General features: G+C 49.5%; 2 protein-coding genes across 2 annotated transcripts; both read left to right on the plus strand.

Annotated features, from left to right (window-relative positions):
• The first annotated feature begins 2,119 nt into the window (after window positions 1-2,119).
• On the plus strand, window positions 2,120-3,310 carry LOC143020144 (uncharacterized). The gene has a single exon (XM_076176302.1). The coding sequence runs from the start codon at window positions 2,120-2,122 to the stop codon at window positions 3,308-3,310; it is 1,191 nt and encodes a 396-aa protein (XP_076032417.1).
• Window positions 3,311-3,987: 677 nt separating this feature from the next.
• LOC143020145 (uncharacterized) lies at window positions 3,988-5,228 on the plus strand. The gene is made up of 2 exons (XM_076176303.1): window positions 3,988-4,195; window positions 4,240-5,228. Exons 1-2 carry the CDS (start codon window positions 3,988-3,990, stop codon window positions 5,226-5,228), a joined length of 1,197 nt encoding a protein of 398 aa, XP_076032418.1.
• The last annotated feature ends 9,266 nt before the right edge of the window (window positions 5,229-14,494 follow it).

Genomic DNA, 14,494 nt, shown 5'->3' on the forward strand with positions numbered 1-14,494 from the left:
CGAAGTACCTACAGTCAAGGAGAAATTCGGGTGAAGCCCTTCTGGTAAGATATCTCCTCAAAAGTTGAAGTGCCTACACACACCAATGGAAAAGCATGAAATTCGGGTGAAGCCCTTCTGACAAGATACCTCAACAAAAGATGAAGTCCCTACACACACCTATGAAGAAGCATGAAGTTCGAGTGAAGCCCTTCTGACAAGATACCTCACCAAAATATGAGGTGCCTACACATACCTATGAAGAAGCATGAAGTTCGGGTGAAGCCCTTCTGACAAGATACCCCCACCAAAAGATGAAGTCCCTACACACACCTATGGAAAAGCATGAAGTTGGGTGAAACCCTTCTGACAAGATACCTCACCAAAAGATGAAGTCCCTACACACACCTATGGAAATGCATAAAGTTCGGGTGAAATCCTTCTGTGTGCCCTTTATAATTGTAAAACTGATAGAAGTCCTTCATTGCTCTTTGTCTTGGTTATGTGAAACTATCCAAAAATAAATTGATATTCGTATAAAATCATTGATTCTTTGCTCACTTGCCCATAACATTTTTGCAACATTTTAGTTATTTGGATTATTTCTATTTCATTATTACATATTTTTCAGTTTTTTTTTTCTTTCTTATTCATAGAGAATCAGAAACAATGCATGTCTCTGATGCTCTGTGATTCTCATATGTGTCTGAAAGTTTATGGCAGGAAACTAAGTAATTTATCATTTTTTTGTATTCGTCACGTGGCATAGTAAAAACCAACTAATATAAATTATTCATGCCTAATCTAATTTTTTCATGCCTGTTATTCAACAGAATCATCTTTTATTATTTTTCTTGGTTTAGGATCATAATATACAGCACGAATTATGCAGTGCCCAAATGTCGCACCCAGTACTTTGTGGCCAAATGTCCTGTGCACAAATGTCTTGTGCCTAAATGTCCTGTGCCCACATGTCGTGTGCCCAAATGTCCTGTGCTCAAATGTCTGGATAGCGCACCAGCACCCACCACGTAGCCAGCCTAAGCCGCAGCAGCAGCGTCGGCAAGCCTTCCAGCCTGCACCACCACCAACCAGGTCAGCGTGGGGTCGGCGGCGGGCCTCCGCGGTCCCCGCCCCCACCCACCCCCAGCCCAGGCCGCGCCAGAGCCGGAGGAAGGGATTAGCCGATCGGCCCCCAGGGATCACACCCCCCATCGCCAACCCAGGTCGCGGAGCCGGGAGCAGCGGTGACGGGTCGCAGCATTGGAGACTGACGGCCGCGCTCTTTCGGCCGGCCCATCGGCGCGGCGCGGCGGAGCCGGACCTCGCCAACCAGTTGGGAGGGTGCACGGGCCCCTCCCGTCAGTGCCTCCGCGACGTCGGCGAGGAGACCCTCCATGGGCCCAACCGACCCTTCCCACGGCCTGCCACGCACCATGAGCGAGGAAACACGCACAGTCGTCAGCTGCATCATGGCAAGGATGATGCAACTTCTGGTGAAGCTGCTCACCAACCCCAACCACGACATCGACAAGCAGGAGACCCTGAGCGAGCTCCTGCAGGAGACTGTCTCAGTCTTCACAGAGTGTGGTTTCCAGCCACCCCCCGACCTGAGGGACACGCACCTCCGCTCCCTCCACCCAGCCGACCCCAACCACCAGAATGGAGAGTCGACGCGCTGAGGCAGACGCTGACGAAGACCAGCTTGCTGGCCCTCCCAGGCTCCGAGTCCTGCAGTGGAACGTGCAAGGTCTCCGACCTAAGAAGCACCAAGTACTGCAGGCTATCTTCGCGGAAAACCTTGACGTGGTGCTGCTCCAGGAGACCTTGACGCGTGCCGACTTTGAGTGGAGGGTGGCGGGTTATTCCCTTCACTCGCTCCCTGCCACAGAGAACACCCGCGGCTATACGGTGCTGGTGAGGAGCACCATCCCTCACCGCAGAGTATCCGCCCCAGTCCACTGCGGGGAGGGCGTGGAGGTCCTGGCACTAGAGCTGCAGGTCGGGGGCATCCCGCTTCTGGTGTACAACATATATAGGAGCCAACGACACCAGCTGGAAGCAGGCGAGCTGCTCTCCCTCGCCACCCACACCAGCTTGACCTCACCCTCGCCTCGAATGACCTGGCCGCCGGTGCTACATGGCGAGTACATCCTACCCTCACCAGCAACCACTTCGCCACTCCCACCACCCTCCCAGTGGCACCCACAGCGTCCCCCTCTCCCCTCCACGTTGGAACATCGGGAGAGCAGACTGGGCCAGCTTCCAGGCCTCCCTCGACGAATGGTGGGCCGCCTACCAGCCACCCGTGGACCTTCACCAGCGGGAGAGGGGGCTGACTGCTGCTATTGAGAGGGCTGCCAACGCAGCCATCCCCAGGAAAGCCCCGAGCCGTCGCCATCGGCCAAATTGGTGGTTCTACAACGAGGAGGTGCGGGAGCATAACCACAGAGTGAACATTCACAGGAAGCTCTACAAGAGACGCCCCAACCCCACCAAATTGAGACTACTTCAGGACATGGTGGCCCGCGCACGGGAGGTGTCCCTGAAGGCCAGGGAGGCCAAGTGGTTGGAGTGGTACGCCTCCTTCAGCCACCACACGTCTCTAAGCCAGCTGTGGAAAAGCGTGAAGACCGCCTCCGGCGCCGCCCCGCCTCGCCCCGCTGCCCAGCCGCACCTACACCAGGAGGCTGAGAGGCTTGTAGCCGAATTCACCGCCCGCGGCTCCAGTGACCAGCTTCCGGGTAGCACGCACCGTCTCCAGCAGCAGCTTCGGCCGCGCCGCGACACGGCCATCGAGGAGGCGATTAAAGAAGCTGAAGTAACAGATCGTCCCTTCACTCCTCAGGACCTGGAGCGGGCCAAGAGACGGGGCCGTGACACAGCAGCAGGGGCCGACGGCGTGACGTACTCCATGATCGCTCACGCCGGGCCAGCCGGGGACGCCGCCCTGCTGGCCACAGTCAACGAGTCGTGGATGGCGGGATGCCTGCCTCCTTCGTGGAAGGAGGCTGACATCCAACCAATCCCCAAGCCGAGGGAGCCCACCAAGCTAAGGCCTATCTCCCTCCTCAGCTGCACAGCCAAAACGGCTGAGAAGATGGTGCTTGCTCGCCTTCAGTTGCGTGTGGGGCCACTGCACCCCAACGTTTTCGGCTACACCCGCGGCAGGAGCACGGCGGACAGCATCTTGACGCTGCTGAACCAATTCAACCACCGCCCCGCCATCGTTGTCTTCCCCGACTTGGAGAAGGCATTCGAGCTGGCCAGCCCTCACACCATCCTCGCCGCCCTCGTAAGGAAGGGCGTGATGGGAAGGATGCTAGCCTGACTCCGCGACTATCTCCAGCATCGCCGCGCCAGGGTAAAATTCCAGGGCCTGAAATCCAGCTTTCAGAGGTTGGAGAACGGACGCCCCAGGGTGGTATCCTCAGCCCCCTCCTCTTCAACCTGTTGATGGAGCAGCTGGTGGCCCTGCCCTTCTACAATGGCACCATTCTCCTCAGCTACGCCGATGACCTCGCCCTCATGGTCACAGGGAGGGGCAACAAGCTCAGGAAGGCGCAGCAGGCGCTCGACATTATCAGCGGGAAATGCGAGGAGCTAGGCCTCAAAATCTCGGCAGAGAAGTCCCGCGCTATGATGGTGAGGGCTGCCGTCCCGGCAGGTCATCTCTGCGTCCAGGACACCGGACTGACCTGGGCCAACTCATACCAGTACCTCGGGGTATGGGTGGACAAATGGCTGTCCTTCACAGCCCACGCCGCCCACCTGAGGGAAAGGGCCCAGGCCAGGCTGAACGTAATGCGAGCCATGACACGACCCACAGCGGGAACCACTTTCTCCGTCCTACGACTGTTCTTCGTACTTGCAGTGCGCTCCCTGCTGGACTACAGCGCCCCAGTCCTCATATCGCTCTCCCGTACCCAACAGGAGCGGCTCGAGGTGCTGCAAAACACCGCCATGAGGACGATGCTGGGAGCTCCGAGATAGACCAGTGCATGCTTAATGCAGATCGAGACCCGCCTGGTGCCACTCACCACCAGAGTAGAACAGATTGTGGCCTGCCGTGTGGCCAGGGTCCTGCAGCGCGACTCCGAAGGAGTAGCACAGAGAAGACTGCGGCTTGCAATGATGCAAGGAAACGATGCCCTCCACCGCAAACCGTGGCTACTCCAGTCCAACCTGGCCACCCAGAGCCTCGCCCACATTGACGGCTGGCGCTGGCAACACGCCGACCTCCCGGCCCCACCTACCGAGCCCCACCCCCGTGGGAACCCCACACAGCAGAGTTCTCCACCACCCGGCTACCGGCCAGCAAGGCGCTCTGCACCACCGAGGAGCTGCGGCATCACACCCTCATGGCGGTGGCGGGGGTGTCTGAGCCGGACGATGCCATATACTACACCGACGGCTCGGTCGACCCCGAAAGTGGCAGGACGGGCGCCGCTGCCATCACTGCTGGGACCGAACTGCTCGAGAGGACGCCGGATTACTGCTCCACCCTGCAGACGGAGCTCGTGGCCATCCACCTGGCCCTGGAGCACGCCCAGAACCGCCAGGAGGCCACTGTGGTCCTACACACAGACTCCAGGACGGCGTGGCAGGTCCTCCAGCAGCCGTACCCCAGCGACAACGTGGGACTCGTCACCGCCATCCTGGGCAGCCTGCAGAGCCTTGCCGCACAGGGACGTCGGGTAAGGCTGCATTGGATGCCCAGCCACGTGGGCGTGCGAGGTAATGAGTCCGCCGACGTTGCTGCAAGAAGAGCCGCTGGCGCCCCCCACGTGACCAGGCACGTGTCACCTAGTCTGTCGTACGTGAAGGCGCGAGTCAGACGTGCCGCAGCCCACCGCGCCCACCAGACTCACCGGCAGTTAGAAGGAACAAAAAGACAAGCTGCTTGGTACACCGCCACCACCGACTATCAGACGTTGGGCGCCTTCCATCAACAGCCCAGGGCGGATGGCGTACTGTTGCAGAGAGTCAGGCTGGGCTACTGCACCAGGGAGGAGCTGTACGACGGCTTCCAGGGGCAACAGTGCGGAAGGCACAGCCGCCACCCGCTGCTGCACTACCTACTGTCCTGCCCGGCCACGGAGGCCCTCCAACCAACGCCGCAGACCCCCACCCACCCTGCAGAAGGCAGCCTCCTCAGCAGTCGGGCAACGAATGCTGCCCTCCTTGTCCGCCACACGCCCATGGACATGATGCTTGGGGTGCTCAGGGCGGCGCCCCCTTCTCGCTGACCTCCCCACGCCCTCACCTCCCACCCACTAGGGCACGACAACTCCCCCACTGGCGGGCTGTTGCCCGCATTGTATATCAATGTATATATCTCTGTACATATTTTATACAATAAACCTTTATTAATTAATCACCAAGGACAGACGGCCTCGGGAACTGAGGAAGTTATCTCCAGCCACCTCCTGCACCGAGACTTCGCCGAGAACAGATGTCATGTCCCCCTCCATCTCCCCCGCTCCTCTTGCGGCCAGAAGAGAGCTTGTTTATCTGTTCATAGGCGCCCAACTTTAAAGATAAACTCAAATTTCCAGATTTTGCCTTCAGCCAGACCCACGTCCCCTACATTCCTAACAGAAGGGAAGAGATGACACTGACTTGTCGAGATGAGAAAGGTCAGCTTAATGACGCCTCACGCTGGCGTCTCAGTGCCCGCGAGCTTTGACTGTTTCTGGTTCTATTTAGTGACTGTGTCTTCTTCTTTATCCATTTTATCCTTCGCATAGTTATGACGATTTTAAATTAGCTGAACATAGTGGTGAAAAACCCGATGTGTAACGTTTCTAAACGTGGTGAATGCGTTTTTTTATACACACACACACACACACACACACACACACACACACACACACACACACACACACACACACACACACACACACACACACACACACACACACACACACATATATATATATATATGTATATATATATATATATATATATATATATATATATATATATATATATAAAGAAATTTGAAATCATGGTGCGAGGGTTCATGCGTGTTTTAGCTGTCAGATGGTAGTAGGGGTAGGTGTCGGGCACCTAAGACGGGGAGGGGGGGGGGGTAAACGACTGAAGCAAGAAACGAGGGGGTGAGGAGAAGAATTACGTATATGCCAAAGGTGGTATCCTTATATGTGTGTTGTAAATAATAATTGGAACAAATAATGGGAAAACGGGGGTGGGGTGTGGACACTACAAACATTTGATTTGTGAACCATTACACTGTTTCAGTTTACGGCTGTATCCAAACAATATAGATTCTATTTTACCAAGGTGTAACGACGGTTTATTATAAGTTAGGCATTCTTGTATAGCAGCAAACTCAGTGCCTAGGACCTCTATCTTTGATGCATTCCTGCCTGAGGCAATCAAAGCCGAATCATCTGCATAAGTCAGAATTTTACAGTCCACAACAGCTGATATATTGTTCATATGTATCAGAAATAGAAGCGGTCCCAGGATTGATTCCTGATGCACACCACAGGTAACACTGCATTCACAGGGATTGGAACTGATTACATTAACGACTTTTCTGTCACCAATTAAGTTCCGAACCAGTTGATCGTAACGCTGTACTCATTCATGCCAAGTGCAGTCATTTTCTGGAGAAAAATTTCATGATTCATGGCATCAAATGCCTTTTGAAGGTCTAAAACAGGGGTCGGCAACCTATGGATCACGAGATATGGCTCTTTTGATGACTGTATCTGGCTCGCAGATAAAATCTTGGCTAACATTTCTTAACACGATAAATAATGAATAATTCTGCTGTCATTTTAAACTATGTGCCGTTGGTAGGAGCGGAACACTCAGTGACATTCTTGTGATTCGCTGTCTTGTGCGAGACGTTACTGTTGTAGTCGGTTGCTTCTCAGCAGTGGGAGTGGGCGGTATAAATGCTATCTCTGTGTTATCTCGCCGATCGCCTTCATTCATTGAATTAAAAAAGTCAGTTCGCGATTTTATGCAGATCAAACTCTTTCGACGAAAATGGCGAAAAAAAAAGGATGAAGAGTACCGTACCTTTCATGACGAATGGACAGAGGAATTCGCTTTTGTATAAAGAGCAGGTACTGCAGTGTGTCTAATATGCAATGATGAAATTATATTGATGAAACGGTCAAATATAAAGCGGCACTTCGACACACGCCATATTTCTTTTACATCGAAATATTCAGCGGAGGACAGCAGGAAGAAGGCATGCCAAGAGCTACTGGGCAGAGTGCAAGCCAATTAACAAAAACTCAGTGTATGGGCCTGACAAGGTAACTGGAATTTGGCTAGCATAGCTGGTTCTTTAGCAACAGTGAGAAACGGAAAGCCATTCACAGTAGGCGAGTATACCAAAGTATTCATGAATAATGGGACCAACGAACTTTTTGACGACTTCTCAAATAAAGACAAGATAATCAAACTAATTAAAGACATGTCCCTGTAAGCAAAAACTGTTCATGGTCGTACCATCATGATGGCAAATCAAGTGGTGGAAACACAAGTGAAGGACACAAATACAGCGTCATACTTTTCCCTCGCTTGGATGAGTCAACATAACAGACGTAAGTCATTTATCCCAGTTCAGTGTGATTGCAAGGTATGCCGTCGATGACACACTGCGTGAGGAAAATCTTGCTGTTTTGGCAATGAAAGTGTCAACAAAAGCGGAGGATTTATTCAAGTATTTCATGGAGTTCGCTAAAGAGACCAATCTACCGATGGATAAACTGATTTCAGTGTGTACTGATGGTGCTTCCTGTATGGTGGGGAACAACAAAGGATTTGTTACGCTTCTTCGTGAACATGAAAAGAGACCCATCCTAAATGTTCACTGCAATCTACACCAGAAGGCGCTTTGTGCTTGAACGTGTGGCGGGCAGTTTGGTGAGGTGATGTTGCTGGTGATTAAGGTGGTCAACTTTACTGTTGCTCGAACTTTAAATGATCGCCATTTTAAAGCACTGCTGGATGAAGTTGGGAGTAATTACCCAGGTCTGCTTATGTACAGCAATGTGCGTTGGTTGTCAAGAGGGAAGGTGATCAGCCGTTTCGCGGCTTGCCTGAGCGAAATCCAAACTTTCCTTGAAAAAAAAAGCGTCAAACATCCTGAGCTAGCTAACAATTAGTGACTCCTGAAGTTTTTCTACTTCGTGGACATGACTGAGCATCTGAATCAGCTCAAGGTGAAAATACAAGGCATTGGAAATACAGTCTTATCCCTTCAACAAACAGTATGTGCATTTGAAAACAAACAAACTTTTTATTGGGGATATTGCTGCACTTTGAAAGACTGAGACAATTTAAAGATGCGTGCACAGAAAACTCCGCTCAATATTGTGATCTCCAACAGCTAGCTGAGTTCACATCTGGTTTCCTGCAATCATTCAAAGCACGCTTTATAGAACTTCGTGAGCGCACTCGTCTTTTCAAGTTCATCACTCATCCACACGAGTGCGCAGTGGACAAAGCTGACCTGAGTTACATCCCTGATGTCTCCATAAAAGGTTTTGAGGTAATTCATTCAATTCAATAAGTTTATTGTTGATGTACAACAAAGGAGAGAGTTGGGTCTTGCCAACTAACCCCTATACATTTTATATTTAATTTGTTTGTTACATTTTTATCAAAAATAAATTTTTATATTATATCACAGTGTTGTATTTAACATTTGAAAGCAAACATTGGATGTTTTTTAACAATTTTAGTTAAGATATCATTATTTATGTAATAGCATATGAGCTCAATGAGGTTCCATTGTCCCTGTGGTCTAAATTCATCGATTTTTGGGCAATACTGTACATAATGTTGTAGTGAATGTCCTCCCGGCCTTGCGCATAAAGTGCAGGGCTCAGGTTCAGCTTCCCTGTACACCTCCCAGTAATATTTATATCCCAGTCTGAGTCTCATAGTGACTAAATCCATTTGGGAACTATATCTACCATATGTATTATTTAATGCTGCCTTATAATGCCTGCTACTTACACTACCCTTCTCGCAACATTTATCTAGGTCTATATCCATGTTAGCAATAACATTTGTTCTTATTATTGACCTTATATGTTTATATGTGTATTCATTACCAGGAATATTGTTAACATCTCTAATTGCATTTCGTGCAAGACTATCTGCTTTTTCATTATAATACAATCCTATATGGGATGGTACCCATACAAAATAAATATGTGTATTGTTTCTCTCCAGGTTATATATAATATTTAAGCATTTGTTAACAACATCACAATCAGCTGGAGAGGAAGATACAAGTTCATATAATGCACTCTGACTATCGACAAAAAAGTATACATTTTTACCCATACTCGCAATAATATGTAAGCCTTCTAAGATAGCATATAGTTCAGTTCTGGTTGATGACAAATTATTTGGTAGTCTTTTTGAAATTTCATAATCTTGAAATTCTTCAGAGGAAGAATATTCCCTTATAAACACCCCACATCCTGTCTTGGTACCCTCAACTGACCCATCACAGTACACATGTACCACCTGTTTCCGTGGGTATTGTGACAATTTGTCAAGAAAATGTGCTTTTAATTCGTATTTATACCATTGTTCCTTTGGTTTACTTAGCTTTTCAATGTCAATTTTTACATTGTATGGATTCCAGGTGGTATAGTAGTTATTTTTTTGAGGGCATTAAATTCGTTCATAATATCAAACTTTCTTAGAACCTTACATATTTTGCGAAGATATGGGTTGTTAGTTACATGATTATCATTATATAATGCTATTATATCTCTTTGGAGAGAGTTTGTGCCAATACACACTATACGACATACAGTTCGACTCGTTATTTCTTCTATTCTTAAAATAATACTGGGTAATCTTAACTCTTTTCTTAATACCTCTATCTTAGTTGTTGTAGCACACCCTAAAATAATTCTCATTGCCTTATTTTGTACGACTTCTAAGCATTTAAGTTGTTGTCTATTGTATTGCACCAACACAAGTGAAGCATAATCTATGAGGGAACGTATCACATATATATAAAACATGCGAAGTATAGGTACACCAACACCTGACCCTCTCTTTGCTAAGACTTTGAGAGGGGCTAGTCTAGATACACACATATTTTTAACATATTCAATAAAAGTTGCTGACCTCAAAGCCTCAGACATGTGGGTGAATAAATTCAAGTCACTGAACGAAGATTTGGAAGAACTTGCTCGCCAGCGAGCAGAGCTGTCGAGTAAGCACAAGTGAAAAAAAAAAAAAAAAAAAAAAAAAAAAAAAAAAAAAAAAATAAGACCAGGTGATTTTCAAAGCTTGGAATGCGCTTCCAGTCACATATCACACACTGCAGCATGTACGTATTGCCGTATTGACCATGTTTGGCACTACATATGCATGTGAGCAGTCATTCTCACACCTGAAAAACATCAAGACCAAACTTGCATGAAGTTTAACCTCACCAAGTATCAACCAGACTTCAAAACCATCAGCAAAACCATGCAGCACCAGAAGTCACATTAGTCATATTGGTAAGAAGTATTTAATATACAATTGGTTATCTCCAGTATAACGTAATTACAAAGAATGAATCCAGATAACTACTATACAGTACTCTAAAATGTTTGGTCTTAAAAAATAGACGCATTTAGTTGTATTCAGAGTTGAAAATATATGGCTCTCACGGAAATACATTTAAAAACATTTGACTTTCATGGCTCTCTCAGGCAAAAAGATTCCCGACCCCTGGTCTAAAATAACCATACATGTCTTTCAAATTATATTTGGTAAACATGAAATGTTTAGTTTTTACCTCACCTACAGTACGTGCCAAACAATATTTCTTGTCAGCATGTTCCCACGTGCCAATGTGTGATATGAATCTACATTTTTCTAAGAAATTAAACTATTTTTTGCTGCAAAATTTATAATGAAAGAATGACAATTACATCATGTAAAAAATATGTTCCTGGTTTGTAATAATTTTCTTATGTTACTAAGGTCCCAAATAAACAAATATATAAAAAATGCTATTTAACAGTTATAAGTTTGGGATAAGTAATCGGGTCCCTAGCGGCTGTATATAAACTTAAGACGAGGAGCGAGATTATTAGAGATAAGACTGATTCTGAATGGACAGGACATCCTCGCTGCGCATCTTCATCGCCTTGAACTCGACTGATTTAGCCACGATTACCCTAGTCGCTAGCCCTGATCGTGTGCTAACGATTATTATAACGAAAGTACTGCTTTCTCACTTTCTCACCATACACCAGGTAGGGCGATGCCCTGTCAGCGATGATGCCTCACGAAGTCCCTCCACAAGTCCCTATCAGCATACAGCTGCACACTCTCCACCTCTTCCATAGTTCTTCCTCTTGACTCTATGGCTTGTCTGATACCGTCTCTCCATCTCTTCCTGGGTCTTCCTGTTTACTGCTACCCGAGCTAATTCCCCCTTATCCGAGGAATCTCGCTCTGGCAGGATTATGCCCCCACATAACTCTCCCTGCATGGTTAGCGTAGTCCTTGCGGTTCTGTTAAAAATCGCTTTCACGGCGGGAGAGGGGGGGACCCTTCTTCAAGCGTTTAGCCCGGTCTCGCGAACCCTCGCGCAACCGAGCCTCGTTATTCGATTGACTGCTTACCAGGTAGACAGAAGACAGTACGAACGCGCTAGCTTACGCCCGCGAACCCTGCCCCTTAGATTACGATTTTTTTTTCCTCCAAGTTGTTGAGGATTATAGGTTTTCAAGTTAGGTTTTCTCGTTATCAGTGCCGCCATGGCGGACACTGAATCTTGGACCTGCGTGTCTAAGAAGAGACGCTGCGCTCCGGGTTCACCGGTTCCACCGAGTGGCGAAGCTGCTGTGGTGATGGCCCCGATTAGCTCGAAGGGTGGCAAGCTCCCCACCTTCAAGGTTGTACCCTCGGCGGGGTACGACACCGCGTTTGAGGTGGTAAGAGCGCTCGAGAAGGGCCCTCTCCGCGGTCAGCTCTTGTCCCTTCGACCCCTTGGCGACGGTAACGTGCTCTTGCTACCGAGCAGTTATGACGTCGTCGAGGAGTTGGAGAGGATCAAGTCACTCGATGGCAAGCCGTTGAACCTAGAGCGGCTTAACCCGGAAGACCGAACGCATCGTCTCGTGGTGCACGATTTCCACACCTCTTTCGAGACCGAGGTTATTGAGGACCATCCTCAAGTAATCGCGGCCACGAGAATGCGACGGTGGGACAAGCGTCCGACACGCCAGGTCCTTATCACTGTGAAAGGCGAACCTTTCAATTCGATTGACCTGGGTTGGTATGGCAGGCATGATGTACGAACGTACATCCCAGATCCTCTCCGTTGCTTCAGGTGTCAGCGCTATGGTCACCACCAGGCGAGGTGCTCTGCGAAACAACCTAAGTGTGGTATTTGCAGCATGCCTCACGCCACCGAAACTTGTCTCAACAAGTTTAAGGCTGGTGCTGAGACTATTGCCAAGTGCCCCAATTGTAGCAAGAAGCACCACGCCTGGAATACCGGGTGCGCAGTGCGTCAGGTGCAGGCCATTGCCTCAAAGGAGAGGACTGAGAAGCGACAGGACTTCATACCTGCCCCCCCAGGAACATTTGTATGGGGCAGCAGGAAACACTCTCCTGCCACTGCACCACCACCACCTACACACAGTGCTCCTGATCTGAACAATCAGGCGCACTTCCCAACACTGAATACAGCTCCCACACAGACACAAACAGTTCCCAAAAAGGCCACGCCCACCTCCAAACCCGTGCCCGCCTCTAAACCTGCACCCATCTCCAAATCCACACCTGCCTCTAATCCCAACCCTAAACCTAAAGCCAAACCCACGCCCCCCGTACCGGTACAACCCCACGAGCACAGGACCGACGGTCCCCTCCACCTGAATATCCGTCCGATGTCATCCCCCTCAGGGAGGATGACATCGAGCTGATAGTGACTGGCGTCGTGTCTGCTGTCGCCACGACTTTTGGCGAGGATGACACAGACAAGATGCTGGAGTTGGTGAACAGGTCCGTCAAAAATGTGCTTAAGCTCCTAAAAGAGAAGAGGAACCCTAGGCGAAAGGAGAGGACTCCCTCCCCCTCTACCTCCTCCTCTCCTGCCTCCTCCCCTGCCTCTTCCACCACTTCTTCCTCTTCCTCAACCTCCTCCTCCTCCTCCCCTTCCACTTCCCCCAAGCCTGCCACACCCGCCTTCACCATTGGGAAAGACACGCCCACTTCATCTAAGCCCAGGAGAGTGTCTTCTGCTAGGCCCCAACGCCAATTCGCATTGAGGCTTGAAGACTCCTCTTCTGATGAGGAGGAAAAGGCGTCCACTGTTTCAAAGTCGCAACCCATCTTGTCCTCTAACCGGGGAGAACAAGATGAGACCGTCATGGAAACTGACAGGGAAGAACATCGCCCTGTTCAATAATCACTTGAGGATGCTACAGTGGAACCTTAACGGGTTCCGCAGTAAAAGTTCGTATCTCCTTGCGCTTGCGCAAGAGCATGATTACGATATCATGCTTCTCCAAGAGACATTGGTGAGCGACGAGGTGCGATTTCCGGGATATCGCATCTTTTCCTTCCCTCGTTCACTCACTGCTAGGGGGTGCATGTTCTTAGTCAAATCATCCATCCCCTGCAGTGAAATCGCGGACCCTGTATCATGTGGGGATGGTGTAGAAGTTCTTGCAGTTCGACTCCAACGGGCCCACGAAACGTACACCATCTACAACATATACAGGGGCCTGAGAGCAGAAATGGACCTTGGAGAAGTGTGTACTCTTGCTACGGACAGGCTCCTCATCATAGGAGGGGACTTCAACGCCCACCATGAAATTTTGATGTCGTCCCAAGGGCCCAATGTCGCTGGGCACCACTTAAGTTCAGTATTAGACGAATGCCCTGACATTGCGTTGTTGAATGATGGAAATCCGACGCACGTGCGAGGTGGACGACTTGATCTGACTTTGGCGACGGCCTCTCTCCTCCCTTGGGTAACCTGGGAGGTGCATCCTATTGTCACCAGCGATCACTTCGGTGTCTCTGTGCACATACGGGATTCACCACCCATACCAGCTGTATTACCTGTTCCCAGGTTGAAGACAGCTTTGGCAAACTGGCCAGTGTTTGAGAAGTCTGTTGAAGAATGGGCAGCGTCCTACGTTCCACCACAGGACGTGGAAACGTTGGAAGCTGACTTTTCTGCAGCCATTCAGGTGGCTGCCAACAGAGCCATCCCAAAGACTCGCCAGTCCCCCAGAGAACATAAGAACAGCTGGTATTATACCCCCGAGGTGAGAGAGGCCAACCATCGGGTGAACATGCTTAGGCGTGTTTTCCGACGGCGCCGAACTCAGACCAATTTGGCTAACTTGCGCGCTGCAGTTTATGACGCTCACGTCATAGCTGCAGATGCCAGAAGAGCTAAATTTCTTGAATGGTGTGAGGGCTTTACTGCTCACACCTCCCTAGCAGAGCTGTGGTCTAAGCTCCTTAAGGCTACTGGCAG

The sequence above is a fragment of the Oratosquilla oratoria genome, chromosome 39, assembly GCF_046742065.1.
Source record: "Oratosquilla oratoria isolate Oo_2021 chromosome 39, ASM4674206v1, whole genome shotgun sequence".
Classification (NCBI taxonomy): domain Eukaryota; kingdom Metazoa; phylum Arthropoda; class Malacostraca; order Stomatopoda; family Squillidae; genus Oratosquilla; species Oratosquilla oratoria.